Source organism: Danio rerio, chromosome 21 (genome assembly GCF_052040795.2).
Source record: "Danio rerio strain M-AB ecotype USA chromosome 21, GRCz13ab, whole genome shotgun sequence".
Taxonomy (NCBI): domain Eukaryota; kingdom Metazoa; phylum Chordata; class Actinopteri; order Cypriniformes; family Danionidae; genus Danio; species Danio rerio.
Genome location: NC_141041.1, coordinates 18,828,929 through 18,856,599, shown reverse-complemented (window position 1 = coordinate 18,856,599; position 27,671 = coordinate 18,828,929). Strand labels below are relative to the sequence as shown.

The 27,671-nt window shown below is 32.8% G+C and overlaps 1 protein-coding gene across 6 annotated transcripts; it reads right to left on the bottom strand.

Moving 5' to 3' along the window:
- Positions 1-588: 588 nt before the first annotated feature.
- stom (stomatin) lies at positions 589-27,106 on the bottom strand. 6 transcript variants are annotated; one of them, XR_015519735.1, is made up of 10 exons: positions 26,967-27,106; positions 26,550-26,579; positions 23,783-23,815; positions 23,344-23,453; positions 20,628-20,700; positions 15,012-15,094; positions 12,287-12,490; positions 9,746-9,880; positions 3,296-3,842; positions 2,157-3,104 (listed from the first exon to the last, which is right to left on the bottom strand). XR_015519735.1 is itself a non-coding variant. In XM_087300363.1 (9 exons), exons 1-9 carry the CDS (start codon positions 27,025-27,027, stop codon positions 3,654-3,656), a joined length of 918 nt encoding a protein of 305 aa, XP_087156489.1. In that variant the 5' UTR covers positions 27,028-27,106; the 3' UTR covers positions 589-3,653.
- Positions 27,107-27,671: the final 565 nt, after the last annotated feature.

Below are 27,671 nucleotides of genomic sequence, written 5' to 3'. Positions count from 1 at the left end.
AAACAATTAAGTTGCCCCCTAAAAAAAGTAGAATTGTGTCGATTCAGCTCATTTCAAGTAAGTAGTTTGAACAAACAGCAAACATCATTTCTTGAGTGTTTAAAACTCAATTTATGTTTGCTGGTTGTTCAAATTATTTAAAATGAGCTAAACACAATTATTAACATTTTTGGGGGCGGTGGGGGGCAACTTAATTGTTATATGTTAAGTCCACTTAAATTTGCAAAAACAATTAAGGTTATCAATTTGTGTTGGGACAACAAGAAGGAATTGTGTGGAACCCGGCATTTTTTTACAGTGTACTTAATGTTTGTGTCCTATACTCTACATGGCCTCTCACATACAGTACATATCAGTTGATGTTTAAAAATCCTCATCATGCAGTAGTTGCCTTTAAAAATTGCTGACAACTTGTGTAACAACGTATCTAAAAGGGTTATTCCAAACTTTTGCTGCTTTCACAAATCTTTCTGTACCTGAAATAATATATAATAAATAAATAAAAAAAATCCCAGTTTAACATCTTATAACCACAATCACAAAAGTGTCCAGACTGTTCTTCACTGATCAAGAACTGCAACAACAACATTAACAGCTTTGTTTAAAGTTTATGTATTTTTATGTAACGACATCACACGTTATGATTTAGTGACAAGAATGGGACAGTCAAATATATGACAGGCATAAAAATACAGTACAAACTGTAAAAAAAAAAAAAAACATTCAATGTCACCATGTACATAAAAGTGAATTGGCAAAACATCAGGTGTTACTTTACATACATCAGTTACAATAAGACAGAAGAAAGATATTTTATATACGTATAGAATTGTGACAGACTGATGAGCGAATACAAACATACGGAAATATCATTGAAACAATAAACAGTCCTAAGCAGCACTGCAATTCATTCACATCTTTAAAAAGTTTGTAATCTCATACCTGGATATTTAAAACAGCACAAACATTGACCTCTATAGCCTTCATTTTGTTTTCGGCAAGTAAAAACATTAGATTAGATTTATTAAAATGTCTCGCATGAAATGTTACGATCAAAACCAAGTGATAAACAGGAGGTTATTTAAAGGTTTTAAATGTCAACCGTCATGATGTAAACCTGTAAATATTGATGGAGTAATTAAAGTTGATATGGCTTAAGGCTTTTGCATTGACAGTCAGCGTTGATAAAGGTTTGTGGAAGTGAACCTGTAGGCACAATAAGCGTTGCTGTCAGTTTCGTCCCTTGACACCCGATACTACTCAAATATATCTCTTCAGATGGTTTATTATCTATTTGGCAATCAAGCAGATTAGGTTACATATGCTGAAAACACACACAAACACTCACACACACACCTGCACATGCACTCATATGCACAGGAGGCGTTTAATTAACCATCAAACCAAAAAGAAATTTTTTTTTTTGTGCATTATTCATCATTTCAAATATCAATCAGCTCTGGTCTGTATCCCTCTATTACAATTATGACAACCAGAGATCTTTTGTTTATAATTTTGAATTATATGGTGTAGAGTTTGTCAGAGGATTTCACAATTTGGAGTCAGAATTGCTAAAAGATTTACATGCGAGATTAACTCACAATTAAAAGAAATAAATATATTTTTGAGTATAATTTTAAGTCTGAATTTGTCTCTTTCAAATCTGGGTTTTGAGAGGTATTACGGTGGACGAGAGAGTTTAACATACTGCAATTTAAGTAAACGTGAGTTTACAAAAAATGCCAGCAAATTCAGAAAAGATCTTCATCGGTTTGACAGCACACATGCTGCAAATTCTCAATACGCAAACACATTAAAAAACAACAAATTTTCGAACAACGCAACCAAATTAATAAAACGCTCTGCATTTTCTCACAATGCAACAATTTACGAAAACGTGCTTCATTCAGAACACAATGAAAATGCTTCACCCAAAAACGTGATGGACACCACTGTGCCGTGACTATTGCTCAGTGAAGTTGTGGGTGATCTTCGAAAGGTGAGCTTTTTGTTTGTTTATTTTACCATCTAGATTGGCTTGTTTTTTGTATTTTATTATCATAAATAACCATAACCTAAATAGCCAGGTCATTACGTTTTAGTGGCCCCTTGAAATATTTCTTGTGTTTCATGCTATTTAAAAGTGTTGTGAGAAAATGCAGTGCGTTTTTGTAAATTGTTTGCTTTGTGAGAAAATGCAGTTTGTTTTCGTGAATTGTTTGTGTTTAATATGTAAAATGCAGTGCATATGTTGTCAAACCGATGGAGATATATTCCTAATTTGCTGGCATTTTATTTGTAATTGCTAATTTTCCTAAACTGCAGCACATTAAGCTCTCTCGGTCATCGCAAGTTTCTCATTAATCTAGGTTCAGACAAAATGTCTAAATTGTGACACGTAAACTGAGAATTGAGAGAATTTTTTTTTAATTGCTTACATCTCACAAATCACAACAGCAGCAAAATGTGAGAATAAAAAGTCAAAATTGTTATTTAATATATAAACTTAAAACTGCAAGTAAAATAGGAATTGCAAAAAAAGTTTTATAGTTTTATATATATATATATATATATATATATATATATATATATATATACATATATATATGACAAATCTGTGTTTGAAAAAAAGAAAAAATTGTGAGAAAGTCTTAGTTACAAAAACATAGTTTTTTTTTTAATACCATGGTCTGAGATCTGTATACTTTAAATCCAATTATTAGTATGAAACCCATGCTGAAAGTTTGAGACAAAGAGCACAAAATGTTTTGCACTCAATTTTCTCATTTAAATTCTTATTTAATGGAGGATTTTATGACTATCCTTCATTTTGTATCCAATTTCCTCCAAAAAAAAAAAAAAAAATTAAAGGAATCACACATGTAAATAAAGAGGTGTGGGTGTTTTACATGGACCGTGGAGTCCAAAAGTCTGAGACCACTAATGAAATGGTGAAAAATATTTAGCATTTTCATTTTATATTATCAGAATGATGACTGGAGGGTTCAGATGAATATACACTACCAGTCCAAAATTTGGCATCTGCATTATTTAATATTGTTTTAAAAGAAGGCTATTACTAATAATAACTGTTTCTAATAAAACTTAAAATCATATCAATATGATTCTGAAGGATTCTGTGACAGTTATGATGCTAAAAAAATCAGCTTTAAAGCCTAGTTCAACAGGAAGTTGCTGAGACTTTATTTCAGTGTGTTGATGTACTTCCAACTGAAACTGAATATTGATTAGGGGGTGGGGCTTTCTTTTTGCAGATCATTCCCTCATAGCAAACTAACGGTAAGATAATATATTCCAATTTAAATGTGAAAGGTTTTACTGTATTTCTGATCAGATAAATGCAGCCTTAGAAGGTTTAAAAGGTAGTGAAGGTATATAAATTTCAGGATTTGACTTTTTGACCTCCTCCAATCTGTAAAGTCACATGATCAGCAATGCACAAATTCGATTAATAACCAACAAACCCAATTTAATCTCTAAATTTAGATTCTCATTTTAGATAAAATCCAGGACACAGAATAGCAGATTCCTCAGACTTCTGGACCCCCTGCAGTACATTATCCTCACACGAGTGCATGTTACATAACCTTCAGTCTGTTCATCTGTGCATGGCTGCGTCTGTGTGTGTGCGCTCAGTGCTTCAGGAAGGACTGCATCATGTCGATGGGCAGAGGGAAGATGATGGTGGAGTTCTTCTCTGCAGCGATGGTGTTGAGGGTCTGGAGGTATCGCAGCTGCAGGGCAGACGGAGACTCTGCGATCACCAGAGAGGCCTCCTTCAGAGCCCGTGACGCATTCATTTCTCCTTCAGCAGCGATCACCTGCAGGGAAATGAGGCCAATTTAGAAAACCTCAGACACCACACAAAACTTCCAGAATGTTACACTAGTTTCACATTGACACCCACTGTTTGTCTTTTTAACTTGTATCTTCATTGTAAGTGATCTAATGCTTTAGGAGCCAGATGTCTGGTCACAAAATGAATACAAATTTAAAACTGATGAATATTAGCCTATTTCTTTTTTACTTTAGATAACCTACAGTATGTACCTATTTTGTGAATTTTACCACAAAAAAAAAAAAAAAAAAAAAAAAACAGGTTAAACAGCAAACAGTTAAAAATGAGGTAAAAATATGTGGATACACTACGTTAGTTATCTACATTCTTTGGTCAGAATATACTGCACTATAAAAGAATAGATATAAAGAGCTAGATTAAGATCTAAGATATTTAGGATAGATAAAATACTGTTGGCTAAAGTTTTGTTGAATCAAATAAACTTTTCTAGTCACCTTAACTAACAGACTATATATCAAGTATAAAAGTGTATGATTAAAATAAGTTCATTAAGACTCATAAAAAATTATTTATTGTCATGCCATTTTATCATATATTTGTGTAGAACTGCATTCTAAATATTGTTTTCAATTTGAAAGAATTGGCCTTCATTTTAGTTTTTTTTTTCTGTTGATAATGAACGGTTCCAGACAAACAAAATAACAATAACAACAACAACAACAACAACTAAAGATAATAATTAGCTAATTAATAAATATAAGCATATTTAAAATTCCCTGAAATCCATTTAAAAAAATACAAAATAAAAATAAATAAATAAAACTATAATCATTTTACCACAATATCTAAAGGTCAAGTAAGATTTATAATGAAGTCTCATTCTTTAACATAGCCATTTATAAGAATTAATACAAAATAATAATGAAGTATGCTTCTGTATTTTTTAAAACCTGACAGAAATAAACAAATAAATTTTTGCCAATTTTGGTAAACTTGTTCACATTTATATTTTCTGTTAAATAATAACTGTCTTTAGCTAACAAGCAAACAGATAGAAAGAAAGAAAGAAAGAAAGAAAGAAAGAAAGCAAGAAAGAAAGAAAGAAAGAAAGAAAGAAAGAAAGCCAAATGACAATACTAATATAATTTGTTAAAGGGGTGATCCACTACGATATCATATTTTAAACTTTAGTTAATGTGTAATGTAGCTGTTTGAACATAAACAACATTGGAGACATTGGCGTTCACAGAGATAGCTTAGCAAAGCCTACAGTAAACAAAGTTTGGTGACTACAAAAAATACATCCGGGTTAGTGAAATCACAAATGCTTCAGGTTACAATCATTCACCACATGTGTACAACCTGCGCAGTGGCCAGAGGCACTGTAATGTTATAGCAGAGAAAGCTAAAATGCTGTCCAAATGCTGCTCTTTCCACAGAGCTTCTTCTGTTTCTGTAATTGGACTTCCAACGGAAACAACATGAGAGAAGTGCTTACAATTTAATTTTAATTATGTTCCAGAGAATAATAAAAAAATATCTCCCAGTTCAGTGCTGGATTTGGCTAAAAACTCCTCAAAGAAGGAGCAGCTCCAACTATAATAGAAGAAGCTGTGGATTGTGAGCCACATCCTGTAAGTGTTTTTATTTGTTAAAATTGATCTATTATATGCGTAGTGTTTATCGTTACCGGTATGTGGTAGCAAGGACAAAAACAATGGGAAATGTTGTTTGTCACCACTAACAATTTAGCTACAATTGCCAGCAGAGAAATTACAATGGTCGTGACCAACTGAGTCTGATTTCTCTCAAGGTTTTTTTTCTTCACTCTCGCCAATTGGTCAAGTTTTTTTCCCTCTCTGCTGTCACCACTAGCTTGCATGGTTTGGGATTTGTAGAGTTACACATCGATGGATTTGCTGTTCAGTGTTTAGGCCTTCAATAGTGACTAATAAACCACACTTAACTGAACTTCAACACTAAATTCTACACTGTTTTAATTTACTATGATCTTTTATGTGAAGCTGCTGTGACACAATCTACATTGTAAAAGTGTTATACAAATAAAAGTGAATTGAATTTAATTGAAAATTGATATTTAAATCCCTGTGAAAACTGCAGTGCTGCAGTGTCTACAGTGTCTCTCTATGCTGCTTTCCGTGCTTTCTACGTCTCAAATAATGAACTCGCAAAAGATATGTGAACGTTTCACATTACTTACATGTTTACAACCTGAATATATGTGAAAGACACTTGTCAGATTTTAGCTTTGTCCTCTAAGACAGATAACAGCTACTCTGATTGACAGTATTTACATAGCATAAAAGCATGTGCTATTAAAGGCGTGGCACTTTTTTCTAATGACGTGGAGCCGGTTCACAGCACATTATGTTAGCTGACCAATCAGAGCCTCTTGAGGGTGGGTCTTTCAGAGGAATAAAGAAATATGATGTTTTCATGTTAGCTGAGTAGCTGTATAAAATCAAAGTAAGATCAATAAAAAATTATGTGATTTATTAACAAATTAGCATGAGCACACACTGCCTTGCATCTCATAAACACAAGCAAACCTTAAAATTATGTTCTGGACCACCCCATTAACATTGTTAACATTAGTTAAACTAACAAAGACAATATTTTACAATTCTTATCAAACTTAATCTACATGATCTTATCAACATTTTCAAATAGTTCATTTATTAACAAACAATAGTGAAGTTTATGATTAGCTCATGCCATTGAATGTGTTAGCAGTCAAACCATTTAAAATTATTTTGCATTTATTTAATTCATTAATTCATCGTGCATTAATGCAAATACACATTTTTTAAATGCGCAAATTCTGTAAATGATCAAAATGTCTCACTGTGATTAGAATAAATTAGGTTCATATTAGACTACAAGTGAAACTGTATCTGTATATAATTGGAGACATGTTTCATTTTTGTCTTGCACCTTTTTAATTTTTTTTTTTCTTGCAGTGTTCTTTTCATTATGAAGTCATGCCACACACTAGCATCTGGCTAATCTTGCTTTGTGAATATATCCAGATACAAAGCAACAAATGAATTTGTGCCAAAATCCTGAAGCCAAGTGCTTTATGTTGCACCTTATAAAACGTGGTAAACATCCACTTATTTAACTGACGCAGTAAACCATCTATACTTAAACTAACCAAGTCAGTGGTTTCCTACCTCTCTCAGTGTGGTTAATGTAAGCAGGGCATTGCTTTCAACAAAACATTCTTCTTGTGTCTCTGAACAGAGCACTGAAGAATAATTGCGCACCAAAAATAAACTCATTAAACTTCCTTTCCCATGTTCTTCGGAGAGCATGTATGTATTTTTATGGGAAGCACAGAATCTTCAGCTGCAAATGTCAAAATACAGACTCTCACATAAATCATCTGATAAATGAGAGGAAAATCCTATATAGAAGCAGGAAAGGAGTTTTCACTTCCAGCTTCCTAAGAGAGTTTTTGATAGCATTGCCTCATGAAACACTAATGATTTGGTCTATGTAGTGCATTTTTATTATATATGAGAAGACAATTATTAGGTGTTTTCTGCCAGCAAATACTGTTATATCTATGTATGTATGTTATCCTACAGCATGTAGTTAAATAAATGACTCAATTTATAGTAAATAAAATGCTTTACTGTCACTTTTGTATAAGGTAATACGCGCTTGAAAAGATTACGCTTTTTAAGTGGTATTTTTGAATGGTACTGCTGAAAAAAAAAGCATTTCTTGCTTAGATTTTTTTGTCTTGTCGTTTTTGTCTATGTTTCTAATCCAAATATCTAAAAATTCTTAAATCAAGAATCATTTTCTAGACAAATAAAAATATTGTTTGTTTCAAGAAATAATATGTGAAAATGAAGTGAGTTACCTAAGGGACAGAACTGTGTATACTGTGTGTGTTTATGTGTCCATGTCTAATTGTGCACGCAAGGTACACAATACACACAAAAGTAACATTTTTATCCATGAATTCCATTAAGACTACCCATTTCCATGAGTTCTTACTGCTGACACACATCTACCTTGAGCAAGCATTTCTAGACAGAGGTGGTGGTAATATTTTGTGTACACAGACTTTCTTATCTTAATGAAGCATTAAAATATGTTGCCAAAACAAACACACAAAAAAGTAAAGAAGTAATAACATACATTAGAACAGCTGTTCATCTGAGCAACTTTAAAGGTGATATCTTTGTGTTATTTATTTTTTGAACAGTCAGATTCCAGATTTTCACATTTTTATCTTGCCCAAATATTGTCTTATTCTAAAAAGTATACATTAATGGAGATATTATTTATACGGCTTTTGAGTACTGTATAAATCTCAATTAAAAAAAAAAGATGGTCCAGAGTAAAATACAGTTGAAGTGAAAAGTATTGTCAAATACTGATGTCAAAATTTTATTATTTAAAATTATTTGCTATAATATATAAATATAACAATATATACATATTTCCACATTATAGTTTTAATAATTATTTTTTATTTTTATTTATATTTAATTTTACCATATAACAAACAGCACAATTTAGAAAAAGAATATTCAGCATTAAGTAGCATCAGAGTATACAAATATAAAACAAGTAAATCATCAAATCCAGGTTATGTTACTAGATTAAAACAGAAATCAAATAGCAGCATATGAATGGTCAGTGTGATAACAATGGGTATTATGTAGGCACTTGGCAAAGGGTTCATAAAGGGTACAAAAATATATTCCAGGTATCTAAAAATATGCAAGTTTTGCTTTTTAAGCGATATGTTAAATATTCCAAATGCAGTGTGTCCTTGAGGATATTTTTAAATAATTCAAATGTTGGAGGGAGTTCCTGTTTCCAGTTTAACAGAACACATTTCCTAAATACATAAGATATCAGACCTATACCGTACCATTCAAGTCTACCCCAAAAAGAGATATTAAAAGAGTCTTGTGATATTTCTTTCTCAGGCCCATCACAGAAAACTCACGTACAGTATCCCAAAATTCATTTAGTTTTTAACAGTTCCAAAAAATATGCATAATGCATATGCTTCTTATATCTTTTACACAAAGGCAATGCACCGGGATATATCTCACTGAGACGAACTATGGTCAAATATATTCTTTGTATAAATTTGTAATTTTGTTCAGCTATGTTGTTACTAGAAAATGAAAAAGATACACATTTGTTTACAACATCCCTCTGATCATCATCAAAATTACAACCAAGGTCTTTTTCCCATGCATTATTTAGTGAGATTAAAGAAGAATCAGCTTGGTCTCTTAAGATTGCATACATCTCAGATATCTTTCCCTTCAACGTTAAAGTATTCTCTAAAAACTAACTTCTAATAACTAATTTCTTTTTATATATTTTTTTTATAATTTCTAGTTTTTGCCACGATGACACTACATACTATTTTCCTCCTCATTTTGCAAGATACTGTAATCCAGCTTAAATTGAATGGAATTTAAGACTTAACTAGGTTAATTAGGTTAACTAAGCAAGATTGGAAAATTAGGCAAGCTATTGGATAACTGGGGTTTGTTCTGAAGCCAATCAAAAAAATAAATAAATAAATAAGGGGGCTAATAATATTGACAATAAAATTTTTTTTAAATGCTTTTATTTCAGCCTAACTAATTGAAATGAGACTTTCTCTAGAGGAAACAAAATATTATAGAAAATACTGTGAAATTTTCCTTGGCCTATTAAACATAACTTGGGAAATGTTTAAAAAAAATAACTTAAAAAATTCAACAGCAGTGTTAATAATTTTGACTGTCACTGTGTGTAATCCGTTGTCTTTCTGACTGCTAACAAATCATTATCTTGAATAAAAACAACTAACTGGCTAATCTTTCTCAACCTATAATGAATATCAGCAGCTTTTAGTAAATGTCAAACAAAGCCCATTACCTTTGCTCTGGCTTCTCTGGACGCTTCAGCCTCGGCTGCCATTGCTCTCTGCAGCTGCAGGGGCAGTTTAACATCCTTAATCTCCACACGCTCCACCTTAATACCCCAGTCATCTGTGGCATCATCCAGTGTAGACTGAGGGAGAAAAAAACAGAGTTAAACCCTAACAGAGAATCCTCAAAGCCTCAAGCTCCACAAGTTTAAAGCACACTGCCAAGAGTGCCTGCCATAAACAATGTTCTCCACAGTTTTGTAAAGGATGTCAGAGCGAACAGCGGGCCACGTGTGAATTAGTACTGCAGTCGAAATGGATAAGTCGACATTTCGGCTGAGCTACTGTGAATCACTGCCTGAAGATATGAAATGTCTGCTGGAATCAGGTCTTGCCCAAAATCAACTCAATGAGAGATGAGGGTCTAACTTGAGTTTTAGGGTGTTCCATTCCTTTAAACAACTGCCATTTGTGTTGGGATACAATCGATTAAAGGGTTAGTTCACCCAGAAACTTATATTTCTTCAGTTAAGCTCTGGCCTTTCGATTTAAAAAGCTTCCCATACCCACATGCAGAGGTGTAAATGCAAAAGTTTGGTATCATTTGAAAGGAAACCCTTTGAAATTTCATAAAATACAGTTGAAATTGAAAACAATTGTTGTATACTGTATATTGTCTGTGTTATAATAAACGCACAAAAAAGGCGCTTTTTTTTTTAATAAACTGAAGTTTGGAAATGTGTAACTCAGGCCTTGAGTGCTCCAGCACCCTGGAAACATTATATTTCTTTTCAGCAGGTGTCAGCAAACACAGGAAAAATGATTTTTTTTTCTTTATAATAGTGTATGTAGGAGTTATTCTATTCCAACTGCAAGGAGGAAAAATGCCTTTTTTTTATTTCCGCCTATCTATTTTTTAAGTCTTCCCATACCCTCATACAGTACAATAAATGCAATATCTCAATGTCATTTTACAGACAACCCTTTGAAATTACAAATAGAACTGCTGAAAGTGCTAAATATTATTATATATGTTGTGTGTCCTATGCTGAACCACCTCAACACAAACCGCTTTTAGTTTTTTTGTTCTAAAGCCTGATTTAGAAAGTGTATAACTCAGGCCATGTATGCTCCATCAAATTGCAGATTATTTGGATTGTTACCAGCATTTGTCAGGAGACACTTGAAAAAAAGATTTTGTTTTTATCATGTAGTACGCAATTATTATTTTAGTTCAACCGAAGGGTGGGAAATCACTACTTTTTCGCGTATGATCTGTGACTTTTACGCACTCTGTTTTGAACACCTCTTCCCGTTTGTCATGCAATATCTCAGTCACTGATTGGCTGATCAAGGCTCGTGATACATCAGCATAAAGCAGAGAATTTCTAATGATACATAATCCATCTGGATAGGTTATCCTATTTTCCCGAATTTTGGAATATCATGACCCTAATTGGTTGCGTTTGGCACTTACAAGACACAGCAGGGGCTTACACACATCCTCAGAAAATGCTAAAAATGGACCAATTTTGAAGAGGACAACCTAAGGTAAAAGATGATGTAGCTTGTTTGGCTATCTATGCTATCTCCGGCAGCTTACGGAGCAAAAAAATCAATTTCCCTTGTATGTTTACAAAATACGAGTTTATACTTTATGATTCATTCGAAGACTCTTGGATATGTGATTGTAAATCAATAAAAATAACGATGGATCCTTATTATTGGGAATGAGAGCTTTAATTTGATGTATTACTTGCCAATATGTGTCTGATGTGTAAATAACTTCGGTACAGTACAACAAATATCAAAGTGATGTGTATCAGTTGAAAATAGACATTCTAAGCTTTCACCCAGTAGGTCATATGGTGTTATTGATGCAGACAGACCTCTTTAATCTGTAGTTATTCTCTCGATGACGTCATTTTGTCCCCGGTACCGGGCACGCAGAGTTTAACTGGTTAATTACTCACCCTCATGCCATTTCAATTGTCTATAGTGCTTTAAATCAATATTTCTTATCCATGACTGATAAGCTTATTTATTTTAATTAATTCATTAATGCATTAATTATATTTTAATGTCATATCAGCAGCATTTTCTACATTCAATGCCAAAATCTATACTAATATATATACAGGCCCGTAGCAAGCCTAGTGAATGGGGGGTGGGGGGGGGGGGGTGGGGTCCTTTTCTCTAAAAGTGGACCTTTTTGCCACATTTTGGATTTGATTAAGAAATTTAAATGCATTTAATTTTGGTGACATTTTATGATATATTTTGTGCTGGATTAGCTTGTCTTTTCATGTGGATAATTTTTGCAGTACCAAAAATAATGACTGTTTTGTCAAATCAAATAGCTTAATGGGATCATGTGCGCATTTTATCAGTCAAACACACACTACATGTTATTTTTTTGATTTTTATAGTGACTTCCTGTAGAGGTAGCCATATGGCGAAATTCAATAATGCAATGTGTTGTAATAACCAATATGCACAATATTGATAACAATTATTTTAACTTTTAAAATATATTCAGATTGTGGTACCTGCATGCTGTGTGCGATCTCCTCCCGGTCAGACAAGATCTCTGCCAGGTTCTTTGTTCCCAGCACATTCCTCAGAGTGGTTTGTGCCAGCAGACGAGTGGCAGCATCAGCATTGGTGATGTTGGCGACTGCAAGAGTTGCGTTTTGCACGCGGTAGTAAACCACACCATCTACACTCACTGTCACAGAGTCCTTAGTCAACACCTGTAGGGATCAATTAAACCAGATTATTTGATCAAAAATAACTGGGTTTCTGTAACAACAACAACAACAACAACAACCAAAAAGAGAACTACACTAGCAGTCAAACATTTGTAATAATTACAAAATAATTTATGTTTTTTTTTTCATCTATTTTTCCTATGATAACCAAGGCTTCATTTATCTGACCGATAATAGAGAAAAATATAGAACATAAATAACTATAAACTATTTGAAATAACATATATGGAAAATATATACAAATACGGTGCATGTGGAAAGTATTAATAGCGCTTCACTTTTTTCACATTTTTTATGTTTCAGCCTTATTCCAATATAGATTAAATTCATTTATTTCCTCGAAATTCTACACACAATACCCCATATTGACAATGTGAAAAAAGAAATTGTTTTTGAAATTGTTATAAATTTATTACAAAAAACCCTGAAAAATCACATGTACAGATTGTACACAAGTGTTTACAGCTTTAATACTTTGTTGATGCACCTTTGGCAGTCTCAAGTCTCAAGTCTTTTTGAATTTGATGCCACAAGCTTGGTACACGTCTTTGGGAATTTTTGCCCATTCTTCTTTGCAGTACCTCTCAAGCTCTATCTGGTTGGATGAGAAGCAACGGTGTACAGCCATTTTCAGATTTCTCCAGAAAGGTTTAATAGGATTTAGGTCTGGGCTCTGTTGTTCAGAAAGCCACTCAATTGACATTTTGGCTGTGTGCTTTGGGTCATTGTGCTGCTGGAAGATGAACTGTCGCCCCAGTTTGAGGTCACTCTGAAGCAGGTTTTCATTCAGGATGTCTCTGCACATTGCTGTATTAATCTTTCCCTCTATCCTAACTAGTCTTCCAGTTCCTGCTGCTGAAAAACATCCCCACAGCATGATGCTGCCACTATCATGCTTTACTGCAGGGATGGTATTAGCCTGGAGATGAGCGGTGCCTGGTTTTCTCCAAATGTAACGCCTGGCATTCACTCCAAGGAGTCGATTTTAGTCTCAGACCAGAGATTTTTGTTTCTTATGGTCTGAGAGTCCTTCAGGTTTATTCAGATGTCGACACTGGGACCTTATAGACAGGTGTAATCCTTATCAAATCATGTCCAATCAAATGAATTTACCACAGGTGTACGCCAATAAAGCTACTAAAACATCTCAAGAATGATCAGTGGAAACAGAATGCACCTGAGCTCTGTTTAGAGCTTCACAACAAAGGCTGTGAATACTTACATGTGGTTTTTCCAATTTTATATTTTTAATAAATTTACAACAATTTCAAAAAAATCTTCTTTCACATTATGTCATTATAGGGTATTGTGTGTAATTGGGTGCTTAAGAAATATTTATTATTATTTTATTTTTCAAGCAATATAGAATAAAGAATATTTTCAGCAAGGACATATTAAATTCGACAAAAGTCACACAAAAGTCATATACATATTAGTGCTGGGCAAAGATTAATCATGTTTAATTACATCCAAAATAAATGTTTGTTTTGACATAATATATGTGTATTTTATTTATTCAGTATGCATGTATAAATACACCCATGCATGCATTCATACATTTGAGAAAATGTTTATTTATATTTAAATATATATATATATATATATATATATATATATATATATATATATACCCATTTAAATATATAAAAAGGGGTGGCACGGTGGTGCAGTAGGTAGTGCTGTCGCCTCACAGCAAGGAGGTCACTGCTTCGAGCCCCGAAAGTCCGTAGTGTATGTGAGTATGTCCTGGTCCTCCAGGTTGGGAGTTGGGCATTGGGTTAACAACCCACCTCGTAAAAATTAGATGTTACAAAACACCAACATGGTGCGGCTAAATATTAACTTTGATATAAACTGCCCAGGGAGTAAGTAAGAGTAAATATTTAACAAAATTGTTAATTGTATAATTTTGTTTTCTTGTATGTGTGCATTAGTGTATCATATATACATAATAAATAAATAAATAGATAAATAGATAAATAAATAAATAAATAAATATAAAATACACATATATATATTATGTTAAAACAAACTCTTATTTTGGATGAAATTATTCATGATTATTTATATAATGTGAAATCACTTTTTAACAATAAAATACTATGAAAGATAAATTTTTTTGTAGCTTTGAAATTGAATAGGAGCTATTAACCATTAGTAATAAATGAGCACGTGTAATAAATGCGCACCAAATCAGTATGTATGAGTATAACAGAACAATTAAAGAGGCTATGTAAATTATGCTCTGCTAGTGACAAGAAACAGCCCACCAAAACTTTTAAACAAGGTCCCCAAACACTCCGACCACCTGCTTGCCCAATCTTGTTTGGTTATCCGTCTACAGATGGCTTGTTTATACTCTCTGTATACTGTAGTCTTTGCACAACTATTTGGCAAATGTAATAACATAGTAAAAATGATATGCATCGCCTTTCAGCTGATGCTGGTCATGAGATGAAACACAGGCTGATGTAAAGAAGTAGTGTTTGTACATATTTCTCACCTCCTGAGGCGGGATATCAAATGTAATGGTGCGCATGTCCACATTGATAAAGCTGTCTGTGCAGGGTAAGATGAAGAATAGACCTGTACGAAAAAAAAATACACACACACAACAGAAAAATGAAAGCAGATGAAAGAGCATCAGAGGAAGAAAGAGCATGATAATGATCAGGAGCTCTCAGAAACACAGAGGAGATCTTGAATAAGTACACAACTGGCAACCGGCCAAATTCCAATCCACGACTAACTGGAATCATCTGACTGCATTCATGAGTGTAATGAATGATCACACTGACATCTGCTCTGATGCTTTACAGTACTGAACACTTGCATCATTTTACAGGATTGGATTTTTTTTGTTGTTGCTGCTGAATATTGAATTAGAAAAAAAAAAATCATGAGCTATATATTAAACATTTTATAAAATGCATTTTAATATGAATGATATTTGTGCTCAGATAAAATTATTACTTTATTATATTAAATAATAAGATTATTGCATCATCAAGGCTCAATCCCAATGCTATTTTTGTACCCCTACCCCTTCCCTTTACACCTTGAAACAGACTGTGAAGGGGGAGGGCTTCAAAATTTACCCCTAAAAAATGGGACAGCACTACAGCACCTGTACACGTTATCATCATGTGTCATCGCGATCTCATGCTTCATATTAAATCGACGATCGTGACTGCTGTAGTGATTCCAGTTGCGTTATTTGGGGGTATTTATCTATTTATAGGAAATCACTGAAGGCAATGATATCATGTTATCATAACAATATAATGTGGCAATGAGATCGTAACTGTACTGTGCATTTACACCGTGGCCATATTCATCTCTGTAAACACACAAAAACAACATCAACATTATAGCAGACACTGTAAAAAGGTCATTCCCAGCCACTAGACTTTTCTGAAAGGGTATTCGAGTGTTAAAATGTTGTGGGACTGCTATACAGGAACTATGGATTATAGATAGCGTTATTATTTTAGCGTTTTTTTTAAACCATGACGGTAAAACATGAACGCTATTATTAATGTATATTTGTATATTTTGTATATATGTATATTTAATGTTGTAAAAATTCATAATGACAAAAAAAAATACTGATTTGTGAATCTCCTGACTTCTGTGTGCATGGTGTATTCTACAAAATTTCCGTACCAATTGGTTTTCAGTGTGGAGACCCCAAGTGGTACTATGTTTCAAGGGGTATTTAGCCCTTACCCGTTGCCCTACACCTTTAAGCTAAAGAGAATTGGGACACCCTTACACCTTTACGTAAATGCTTAAAATGAGGGGTAGGGGTAGAATTGGGATTGGTCCCAAATAATATTTTGCAAAACATTCTAATTTCAGATATTTTTTTATTTTGATATATTTAAAAACAAAAACATTAATTGAACTGTTATTTAGTCAAGCAATTTATTTTTGCAAAAACTATTTAAAAATTAAGTAAACAAACTATACATCTGCCACTTTAATAAAATTAATCAATTAATTTAATGCAATTTTATCTTATAGACTCCTGATTATACAGTAGTCAGCATTTTAAGTGGATCAAACACTTTTTTATAGTAATAAGACAAAAATGGGTGTTGTTGAACAGTTTTAGAACAACCTTACTGAAAGGTGAAGATCCACTTCAAATGTTAACTACTGTATACATAGCATGATTGCTAAAAACATTTTACATTTTACAAATAAACCCTCAGTTTTAAATTTTTTAAGAACAGCTAAAAAGCTTCTTTAATACTCTACTACAGAACAAAATTTACCTACAACTTTACTGGTCTGAAGACAAATAAACTAACAGCAAAGTTGAATTTTTGATTGAACTAGCCCTTTAAATGAAAAAGCATGTCCGGGCAAAAAAAAAATGCTGAGAAAAGAAAGAACAAAAACTCTTTAGAAAAACAAAGAACAGTTTAACAATATGCAAGAGAGCACGTCTTTGTGTGTGTGCCCATGTTTTAGTTGTAATTAATATCTTCCATTTGTCATCATACAGTTTCTAAACAAATCTGGGAGGTTTTCCAGAGTCATTCAGAGGTTTGTATACTCCACTGTGGAAAATTCCGGTCACATTCCGGCCCTAAATACAGCCGTGGAGGAGGGGTCCACTGCTAATTGTTTGCAGACCCAAGTTGCCTCAAAAGAAGACCAAGGAAACAAACTTTCTTCTCAGACCCAAACTAAAGTATAAATGAAATCTACAGTATATTCAATTTATTGCTTCAAAATGCTGGGTTCCACACAATTCCTTCATGTCATCCCAACACAAATCCACTAAATTAACTTAACTGTTTTTATAAATTTAAGTGGACCAAACATAAAACAAGTAAGTTGTCACTACCAGGAAACTCTTAAGTATTGTGTTGTTTCAACTTATTTTAAATTAGTAGTTTAAACAAACAGCAAAGGTAATTTTTTGAGTGCATTGAAAAGGCTTGCTAAAGAAAGCTTACAGCAATAAGCTTCTGTTGACATTGGGGTCATAAGAGGGATAAAGTCAGTGGAGTAACTCTAATAATAGACACAACCCTCATCAGTTCATTTCAGGAGGAAAAGCCCTGGGATTCATATTCCAAAACACAGCACGGACAAGTACATACTAGAGACGCCACCTTTGTGACTGTTTGAATGGATTTGACCACATGTGTGTTGACATTATGAAGCAATCCAATTGAGTGAGTTTTCAACGACCTCTGGAATTTTTCACAAGCGCTAGACAAAGTTAAGACATATTTTTGAAAATCTTTTTTAAGGCATTAAATTTTTGTTGCAAATCTATTAACTGAAAATTAAACGCAAATCTGCTTTCATAGATGTGTAATATGTTGTGAGAAAGTTCACAATGTTGACTTAATAAATTGTTACCTCTGGTCTGTCATTTACTTTCACTGATTTTGTGCCCTACGAAGCAGGTCGTTGTGCTGCTTCAAACTACGATTTTCTCATCATATTATGATATTAATGGATTGACATAAACACATTAAGCTCGTCATGATTTTGCCAAGAACGATGCGATCCTGGATTAACCATTACAATGATCCTGAAACATAACTTTTGCTCAAAAATGTAATCCATTGTTATTCCCTATCCCAAAATCCAACCATAACTGTAAAATATTAATAAAACCAGAGGGGAATAATAGTGGATTATAATGGATAATAATCATGTAGAAATGCATAAATCTAAGCCTAAACTTAACATAAACCGTAATACTTTTAGGCCCAGTTTCACAAACATGGCTTAGATTAAGCCAGGACTAGGCCTTAGTTAAATTAGGCTATTTAAGCCACATTTATAAAAATGGCCTCAGAAAAATATACTACTGGTGTGCACCTGGTGATAAAATATGGCACTGACATATTTAAAGACATCTCACCGCAAGTTATTTTGAATTCATACAGCTCAAACATGCAATTTAATCTTGACTAGCCTTAAACCTTGTTTGTGAAACCGGGGGATAATGTTTATGTTAAGTTTAGGCTTAGGTTTATGCATTTCTACATGATTGTTATCCATTACAATCCACTATTATTCCTCTCTGATTTTAAGAATATTTTAATTCTGATTGCTGATTGGAATGTTGTTCCATGATCAACATAGATGTTAATCCAGGAACATGGGTGAAATCAGGCTGGTGAACACACTAATGCTGGGCTCCACACAATTCCTTCATGTTGTCTTAATACAAATAGATTAAGTTAACTTAATCGCTTTTACAAATTTAAAAAAGGGGCCTGAACATAAAACAATTAAGTTGTGCCTAAAAACCTTTAAGAATTGTGTTGTTTCACTTTAAAGTAGTTTAAACAAGCAACAAAGTCATTTATGCGAAGCACTAAAAGATTTATCTTTAACAGTGATTATTTTACCCATACCAACAAATAAATGTAAAAACATTTGCAGAAAAGAGCTTACTTGCCTTGCTAAATGAGTTGGATAATTTACTGCCTTGTACTGAAACGCTTGAATTCATACTTGCGAAGAAAATGAGCCAACAAAAAAAAGCTTGTCAGTCTAGTCTTGCAAGCATTCACAATGTTGTGTAGCTAAATCCAAGAAGTAAGACACAAAACTAATTAGAAGTAACTAAAATATACACCGAAAACCAGGTAGTGACACGGCACTAAACTTGGATAGCACTGAACCAAATTAAACTTATCCAGGATTACTGTAGATTTTGATTAGCCAGCCTGGGCATTTTTGGTAATTGTCCTGTTATTCTATTCCTGATTGAGACACGTTTAATGTGGGTCAAATACCAGACAAGAAGCTCTGCATCAAATCATATCTTCAAAATATAAACATTTATATTAGCAGTGTTTTCTATGGTTGTACACGACAGTATTTAATGCTCGGCTGCTGACCCTCAGTCTTTTTCTTCTCGTTTTTTGGTTTAACAACCAAATGAATGCTTAAATCTATTTAACTGACCATATTCTGATTATAATCTACTATAAAATACTAATTTAACAGCATTGGAAATGTAGTAATGTAATTGATAAAAGGATAGTCCACCAAAAAATTAAAACGTACTCATCATTAGAAACCTTAACAAGTTTCTTTCTTCTGTTGATCAAAACAGAAGATATTCTGAAAAATGCTTGTTGATGTACCCATTGATACCCACAGTTGGACAAGAATTACCATGGAAATCAATAGATATCATGAACAAGCATTTATCAAAGTGTTCTTAATAAACAGAAGAAAAGGTTAAGTAAATGATGACAGAGATTTCATTTTTCGCATAAACAATCTCTTTACAGAAACATGAGGATAAAGCCACAGCAATCTTTCACTGGATGTTTTTTCTAAAAAATGCTTCATGGCCAAGTCAGTTGAGAGAAATGGGAAAATGGAATTACATCTACTCTACAAACTAAAACAACACAAGCACGTTTTACTTAAGTTATTATGGATGTAAGACCAAAAAAAATAAATTGATCAATAAATTAGAAAATCGCCCAGACAACCTGATACAAAATCTTCAACAAAAGATGGCTTAATGGTAACAGGGCCATAAACAAAATGGAGGGTTATAAGACATCTGATCTTTTTTTTTTTTTCATAAGACTAGAGTACTGATCTTGAGATTTGTGATTAACTTGACATTACAACCTAAGACATTAACACCTTTCTATAGCTTTTACTTTCTTAACAGGAAGACTAGGTTTTGCAAGGTTATGGTGTGCTAACGAACACCTGAAATAAAACGTGGTACTTTTAAGATGCTATAATATTTTACAGAAGACCAATATTTAAAAAATAGTTCAGTTTCTATTGCATTTGAGCACGATTTTTGTTTTTCCAGAATGTACAGTAGCATGACTTTGAAAAAATGTGGTTTATTTAGGTCAGCAGAAATGCAAAACAGATCACTTCTGTTTCTCTTCAGAGCAAGCTTTTTTTATTTTTTGCCTTTGTCAAAAGCAGGCATTGTGGTGAACGGCCACAAAACAAATGCAAACAAGGGGACTGCAAAAAGTATCACACTTAACCACACACATGACACCATCACAAGTGTGTTCACTGATAATGTTTTTTTTTTATCACATGATATCAGCGATTTAATCAGAGCAATCAAATTATATTGATTTTGTTTTACCTGGTCCTTTGGCTCCTCCTCGTAAAATGCGTCCCAGGCGAAAGATAATTGCCCGTTCATATTCCTTCACTATCTGCAGGAACAAGAAGTATTTATATCTCATAAAAAGAGCTAAATTACACCTCTTTAAAACAGAGGAAGGTAAAAAGGCCTCTCAATTACATACTTTAGATGTTGCATGGCAACCTTTATCATGCTTTCGTCATCTTCTCTTTAAAGATAAAGATGATAAAGATAAGGCTTCAAACTTCAAGAAAATTTAGATTTACAGATAAGGGAATGATTGGCACAACCAGGTGGATTTTTCCAAATATGCATTCCAAATAATAATAATAATAATAATAATAATAATAATAATAATAATAATAATAATAATAATAATAATAATAACAAATAAATTGTGCACTCGTGAATTTCTTAGACATTTCGACATGGTCAGTGTTGCCAGATTAAGCTTTTTCCCGCCTAATTAGGCGGTTTTGAATATGCCTGTGCAGGTAAAAAATGGCATAGGCATGTTGACAAAATTTGGGCAGCTTTAAAACTTAACTTTCATATGCAACTTATTCAACAAAACCTAACTGTGTGCTCCTACTCAGTTAGTAGTGACCAGAGCATAGGGTAAACCGGATGGGCCCACCAGCAAAAGAAGAAGAAGGAAAGTTGTATCAAAATCTGACTCCCCGGACAAAACTCACAGTAACAGCGGTTTATCATGACACTTTTATCAATCATTTTTCGCAATTGACCGCAAAAACAAACATATTGTGTTGTTTGATTAACAAGTGTTTCAGTGAGACCTGGTTATGTTTTGGTTCTGTGACTGCTGGTGTTGGTTGCTGTATGGTTATAAATTATGACAGTCAAAGTTACTAGGTTAATTTTTAATTACTAGGCTAAATCAATTAAAATTAAATAAAATATTAATCTAATACGTTGAGTATTTTTTGTGCGTTTGGATGGTTTTCGACAGCTTTTGGGCTGGAAAAAGTCAGGTATATGTGGCACCACTGTACATGATTAATAATTTTAAAGTTGTGCATATGTAGATTTATTTTAGATTGCGCAATTTAAAGATGATATTATTGGACATTTAATCTTACATGTGTATTTCAACTATATAACACTCAATAAAAGTTTCTAAATAAAGCTAATAATTAAAATATAATTTTCAATTAAATTTGGCACATAATAAAATTGTGATGCTGGCTACACTGATTTGCAGCATTCAAGGGATCATATTTCATTATATTTTGACTCAATAATTATTATTTTTAAAGGTCCCATGAAATTAAAATAAAAAAACAGTAGATATTAGTTTTAAGGATATCTATAAGCTAGTGTGCTCCAAAACAGAGACTAAATTCGCGTTTAGAAAATATAAAACTAATATAAACATCCCAAGCGTGCAATGTGTCATTTACACCTAAATGGATCAACAATTTGGCTGATTAGCTGCTGAACTCATCATATACATCATATTTTTGTTTTGTTTTATGTGGCTGCACACAGTCAGTTGCCTTTTGGAATTATTTCCTACAATTGACAGATAATATAGCATGCAATGTGCACTTCATTGTGCTCACAAACCATTTAAGTGGCCTCCATTTCCCAGCTGAGTGAAATTACATACTTATATACTATAACTATAAATGTATTTGTTTTACTAAAGATAATTTATCATTCTGTAATGCACTCCAGAATCTGACAGATTGATTAGCAGTAGACTATAGAACAGTTATCTGAAACGTTGTCATACAGTGTTAGGCCTGGATTTCAACAATAGCCTTGCATTTACTAACACAGACTATATTTGAAGTATTTGGAAGTCATTGGCGTTTTCCTCCTGTAGAAAAACGTCATGAGTACAATGTTTGGTGGCTCAATGTATTACAACGTTTTTAAAAGACTAAACACTTTATCAATATAGTGCACAACCAAGCACAAGTGAAGTATTAAGCGTTTCTCCCAAAGATAAGAATGTCTAAGCAAAATGTTAGCAGGTGTCTGTAGCACCACTCATGCTCCACCTTTTTGCTCTTATTTGGTATCCCCCGGTCGATGAGATGACACGCAAACAAAATCGCGATGGTTGGCCACGCCTCCACATCCTTTACAGTCTATGGCTTGACCTCAACCACTCTTACTGGCAGAGCATTGATTTAAACAAAAAGCTTTTGGACGTTTTTTTTTTTTTTTTTAAAGGTGAGGAGTTATTCTATGTTCCACACTCTCTTCATTTTCCAGTTGAGCTTATGTCAAACATCAAATAAAAAAATGCACATTTCAAAGCACTCCATGGGACCTTTAAGGATATTTACTTATATTTTTGTGTGTATTTAACTAATATGTGAATATTTATAAACACACATCAAATACCATGAAAAACCCCATAGACAAAGGTTTAAAGCAGTGGTCACCAATCTCTGTAATGGAGGGCCAGTGTCCATGCAGGGTTTAGCTCCAACTTGCCTCAACACACCTGCCTGGATGTTTTAAGTATACCAAGTAAGACCTTGATTAGCTTGTTCAGGTGTGTTTGATTAGGGTTGGAGCTAAAATCTGCAGGTTGCCGGCCCTTCAGGAACAAGTTTGGTGACCACTGGTTTAAAGTAAGAAAGAAATTCTTCTGGAGTTCTGGTGTACATCCCCAGGTTAAACAGGACTTGATCTTAATCTGTATGACATCACACTAATTAGGACCACCCCTAAGTACCTTAATGCACATCCATATAGATAGAGGAAGGGTCAGCAACGTGAGCAGGATGGAAAAAATCACCAAGATCCATCCACACAAACCAATGTCGCTGTCTGTGTTCTCCAAGGCTGAAAAGCAAAACAAATATGTATATAAATACACACATTATACCGCCACAGAATAAAAATAAAGATATAAAAAAAGACAACAAATGCATGTTACCCTCAAAAAACTGAAAGTTACATAAGTTCAAAGATGCAAAATCAGAATATTGTAGCATCAAACTGAATTGCATGCATTAAAGTGCATTATCAGTATTGAAAAGATAAACAAGAAATCGTCATAATCACATTGATTAAATCAAGCCACGCAAGTGAATGCAAATGAATGCTTTCTTAGATTTTAAACAAATTTAACAAACAAAACTGCCATTAATTTGCTTATAAATGTCACCTACCTTGAGAATCATCAACTGTGTGACACCATTGATCTATAGAGAAACGTAACTGTAAGCTACTGTGTGTGTGGCCTATAAGACTATTAGGCTACAAGCCCTTCTTCTCTAATCAGGGATAAGACATGACCATTGGCAGACGCAAATACATCAAGAACAAATTACATTACTGCTGGGACAGTCGAAGGAAAGTAAGACTGAATGCTAGGATATGATCATTGAGCAGGACAATGATCACAGTAATTGTTGAATGATTAAATCATTTCTTCCTTGTACTTGCCTCACAGCTATTGCATTACAGCCGAGATCTTTGACCACAGGCCACATGATCTGAAGAAACTCCTGAACTAAATGCTTTTTGACAGGGTTCATTGTAAATCAAATCGCTTTCAAAAGACAGCACAACTATACACAATACTGCTTACATTTATTTGATATATTAAATTGTCTTGTTGAATTTATTTACTTATTTATTTATTTATTTATTTATTTTGCCTGACCATGTCATGAATGTTTCTTTTAAATATGATTTACAGTATTTATAAAATGTCACTTAGCACAACAATTGTTTATATACAAAATAATCATGACAGACATATTTAGAATTAAAAACAATAGTCTAAATATAAAATATTATACTTTTAAAAAACTTGTTTTACAGATTTTAAATAATAAATACTACATTTTAATTTAAAATCATTGTTTTATGCCATAATTTGTCAGCCATACTGTATATTTTCAAAAACTTTAAATATACAAATTTTATAGGGCTGGGCGATTTGACCTAAAATCAAAATCTCGATTAATTGAACATTTAAACTCGATTACGGTAATTAAATGATTATTTTATTTATTTATTTATTTTTTGCATTCATCGTTCACTGACAGGTTTTATACAGTAAATGTGCTCAGATATTACAAGTGAGAGATTTTTAAATGAAGGGTGCATTACTTTATATTAAAATAATTGAAGGAAACGCACACTATCTACTATCTATTATTTATTGAACATCAGGATTGAACAACTGAAATTAAAAGACGCATTGCCTAAAACAATCACTTTTTTTGTAAAAAATTGAAAATAAACAACTTAAATTATGTTTTTTTTTTATATTAAAAGTAAAAACTAAGCAGTATCTCTTCTAAATAAAATAACTCTTGTATGTCCTGTAAATAATAATCTAATCTGAATAATAATAATCTTCTGTAAACAAATATTTTAAAGTAAATAGTAATTTTGTTGAAATGGAAAAATATGCTGCCTCAAGATATCTCTGACACAGCTTCCAATCAACACCAATGTAATGCAAATGTAATGCTTGAAGGCTGCGCTGGACCATACGCGTGTGCTCGGCACAGAAGTATAAATCAGCTTCAATAGAGCAGGGTCACGTGACCACACATTGGAGGGAAAGTAATCGGAAAAAAATTGACCTGAACAAATTTGAGCGATTATGAATGTTTATTTTACTTACTTTTCAATTCATCGGCCCGCCCTATTGTTTGTTATATTTCAATAAGTACAGGGCAGAATAATTATGTTATTTATTTTTTAAATATATTGCAACATTGGAATTATTATATGGTTCTAAATAAGAAAAATGTTTTCTGTAACAACTTATTTATATTGAGTGATTTTATAGATTAAATATGCATTTGTTATTTATAAATGATGTAGAAACTAAATTAAGAAGTCTCATCTTTGACCTGTAAATTAATTGATAGATTTTGATTGCTTCAAAATTGCTGCAAATGTTTTGCATAAAGTATTTTGTTCAGCACAAATAATGTGAATTTACCTTTTTTTTTTACTATTATTACTAAACCACACCTACCTTACAAAACCATACCACACTCGCACATGAAACAATACTATAGTTTTTAACCATAAAAAATAAACTGTATATCAGACAGTATATACAGTGCTCAACATAAATAAGTACACCCCTCACAAATCTCTCATTCAAATTAATATTTTCTATAGGATGCTTTACAATCTTATATTTGTGCATATTCATTAGGTTAGACAGTGCTGAAGTTAAATCTGGAGCTTATATAACAAAAATAACTTACGATAACTGTCCAAAAACTAGTATACCCAAATTTATAAGTCAGAGAAAAATATTAAATACAAATTTTTAAAAGAGGAAAAATCAAAAGCAACAAAAAAGATATACAATTTTGTTGAAATTTTGTAGTTTATAATTTCTTTTGCAATATTTTGCATTATTTAAATGTATTATCTTTCCATTTCTAAATACGTACTGTGACTAAAATAATATTTTAATAAATATATCTGTTTAATAAATCTGTTTTGCTTAAGTGCACCAATATATATTACCCATATTCACTGAAAATGGACAAAAACATTCATTTTCAAAATTGGATATACTCATTTATGCTGAGCATAGTATTATAGTATTTACAACATTGGATTAATGAATGCTACATCATACCATTGTATTAACTTGTTTCTACTACAATAAAAGGGGTGAAATTAATGTTATTTTATAACCTATAGATGGAAAAAAAACTACAGTACAGGGTCATTTGTTTATATTACTATAGTTGTATTACCATATCAACTATAGAATCACCACAACTGATTAATTTAAGTACTAAACACTATTTACTAAATTACTATACATTACTATAGTATTTTTTCATATGGGTTACTACACACAATACTGCACCACAATAAACTACATAACTCCAAACATGTAACAACACTGTTCTATATTATATTAAATATATTTTAAAATGATAATACCTTTATTATTTCTCGAGCTCAATTCAGAGTCTGGCAAAAACAAACAAAACACCAAATGATTGTTATGATTAAGAATGAAGTCCTTGTTCCATACCACAATGCTAGAAGACTCTTTTAAACGTTGTCAGGATATTATGAGGACCTGTTGTTGCTCAGATTGGCACAAGAGCATATGAAGACACACCCATGGTGCACTACCAATAATAAAAGACCTTAAAAAAAATAAATGCACCATTAACGCGCTTCTAATGTTTACATATTTATAAATGCATTTAAAATCTATTTAAATACATGTAATATAGAAATATCTAGCATGGGTAAATCTTTTAACGTCAAATGAATGTAGCGCATATCCAATGCACACAACGGTACAAACACGTGACATTAAATAATAACAATAGTTATTTAGTAGCAGACCTATTTGTCGCTTCCTCCGTTCTTCCTCTCTCATCGCAGCTGTTTCTCTGCCATCTTCCATGGTCGGTGTAATCTTTGAGTTATTCAGGCTGATACGGAGCAGATCTTGAATGCACTTCCAAGCAAAAGATCTTCTCTGTGATGTTTTTTTCTACACGGGACAGATGATCGGGTTTCTGCGTGGAGTACAGCCCCCTCTCTCACTGGAAGAGGTTGGGCTGGAGTGGGCGGGCATTATTGTAGTCTCATAGAGGTAACCTAGAAACGGAAGTATTTACCACAGAAATTCCAGATCATTTTACCCACGGGGGAGTTCATATAAAAATAACGTTTTAAGTTAAAGACCGTGTTCTTAATCGATGGTGCATGTTTCTTACTTAAAGGGATAGTCCAAAAATGAAAATGGCGTTATTTATTCACCCTTTACTTTCTCTATTTTGTTTCAGTTTTTTTTTTTTTTACAGTTTTATGTGTTTATAATATTATTTAACCTGATCTGTTAAGTTATTATCACTATTACTACCATTGTCCTTTTTGTGTAAGATTGGAATGTGTATGTTTGTTATTGAAGTCAAAAAAAAAAAAAACTTGTTACAAACTTATCAATTTTCACTTTCTGTTGAACACAAAAGAAGATATTTTGTAGAATGTTGGAAACCAGACTCTCAAAGTAGTATTTTCCTATTATGGAAGTCCCTTTCACAC

Coding starts and splice junctions, on each gene's coding strand:
- stom (XM_087300363.1), bottom strand. CDS start 27,027: ATGGAAGATGGCAGAGAAACAGCTGCGATGAGAGAGGAAGAACGGAGG. Junction 23,454..23,782: donor CACAGTTGATGATTCTCAAG/GTAGGTGACATT, acceptor TTTGCTTTTCAG/CCTTGGAGAACACAGACAGC. Junction 15,095..20,627: donor AGGAGGAGCCAAAGGACCAG/GTAAAACAAAAT, acceptor TTTTTCGTACAG/GTCTATTCTTCATCTTACCC.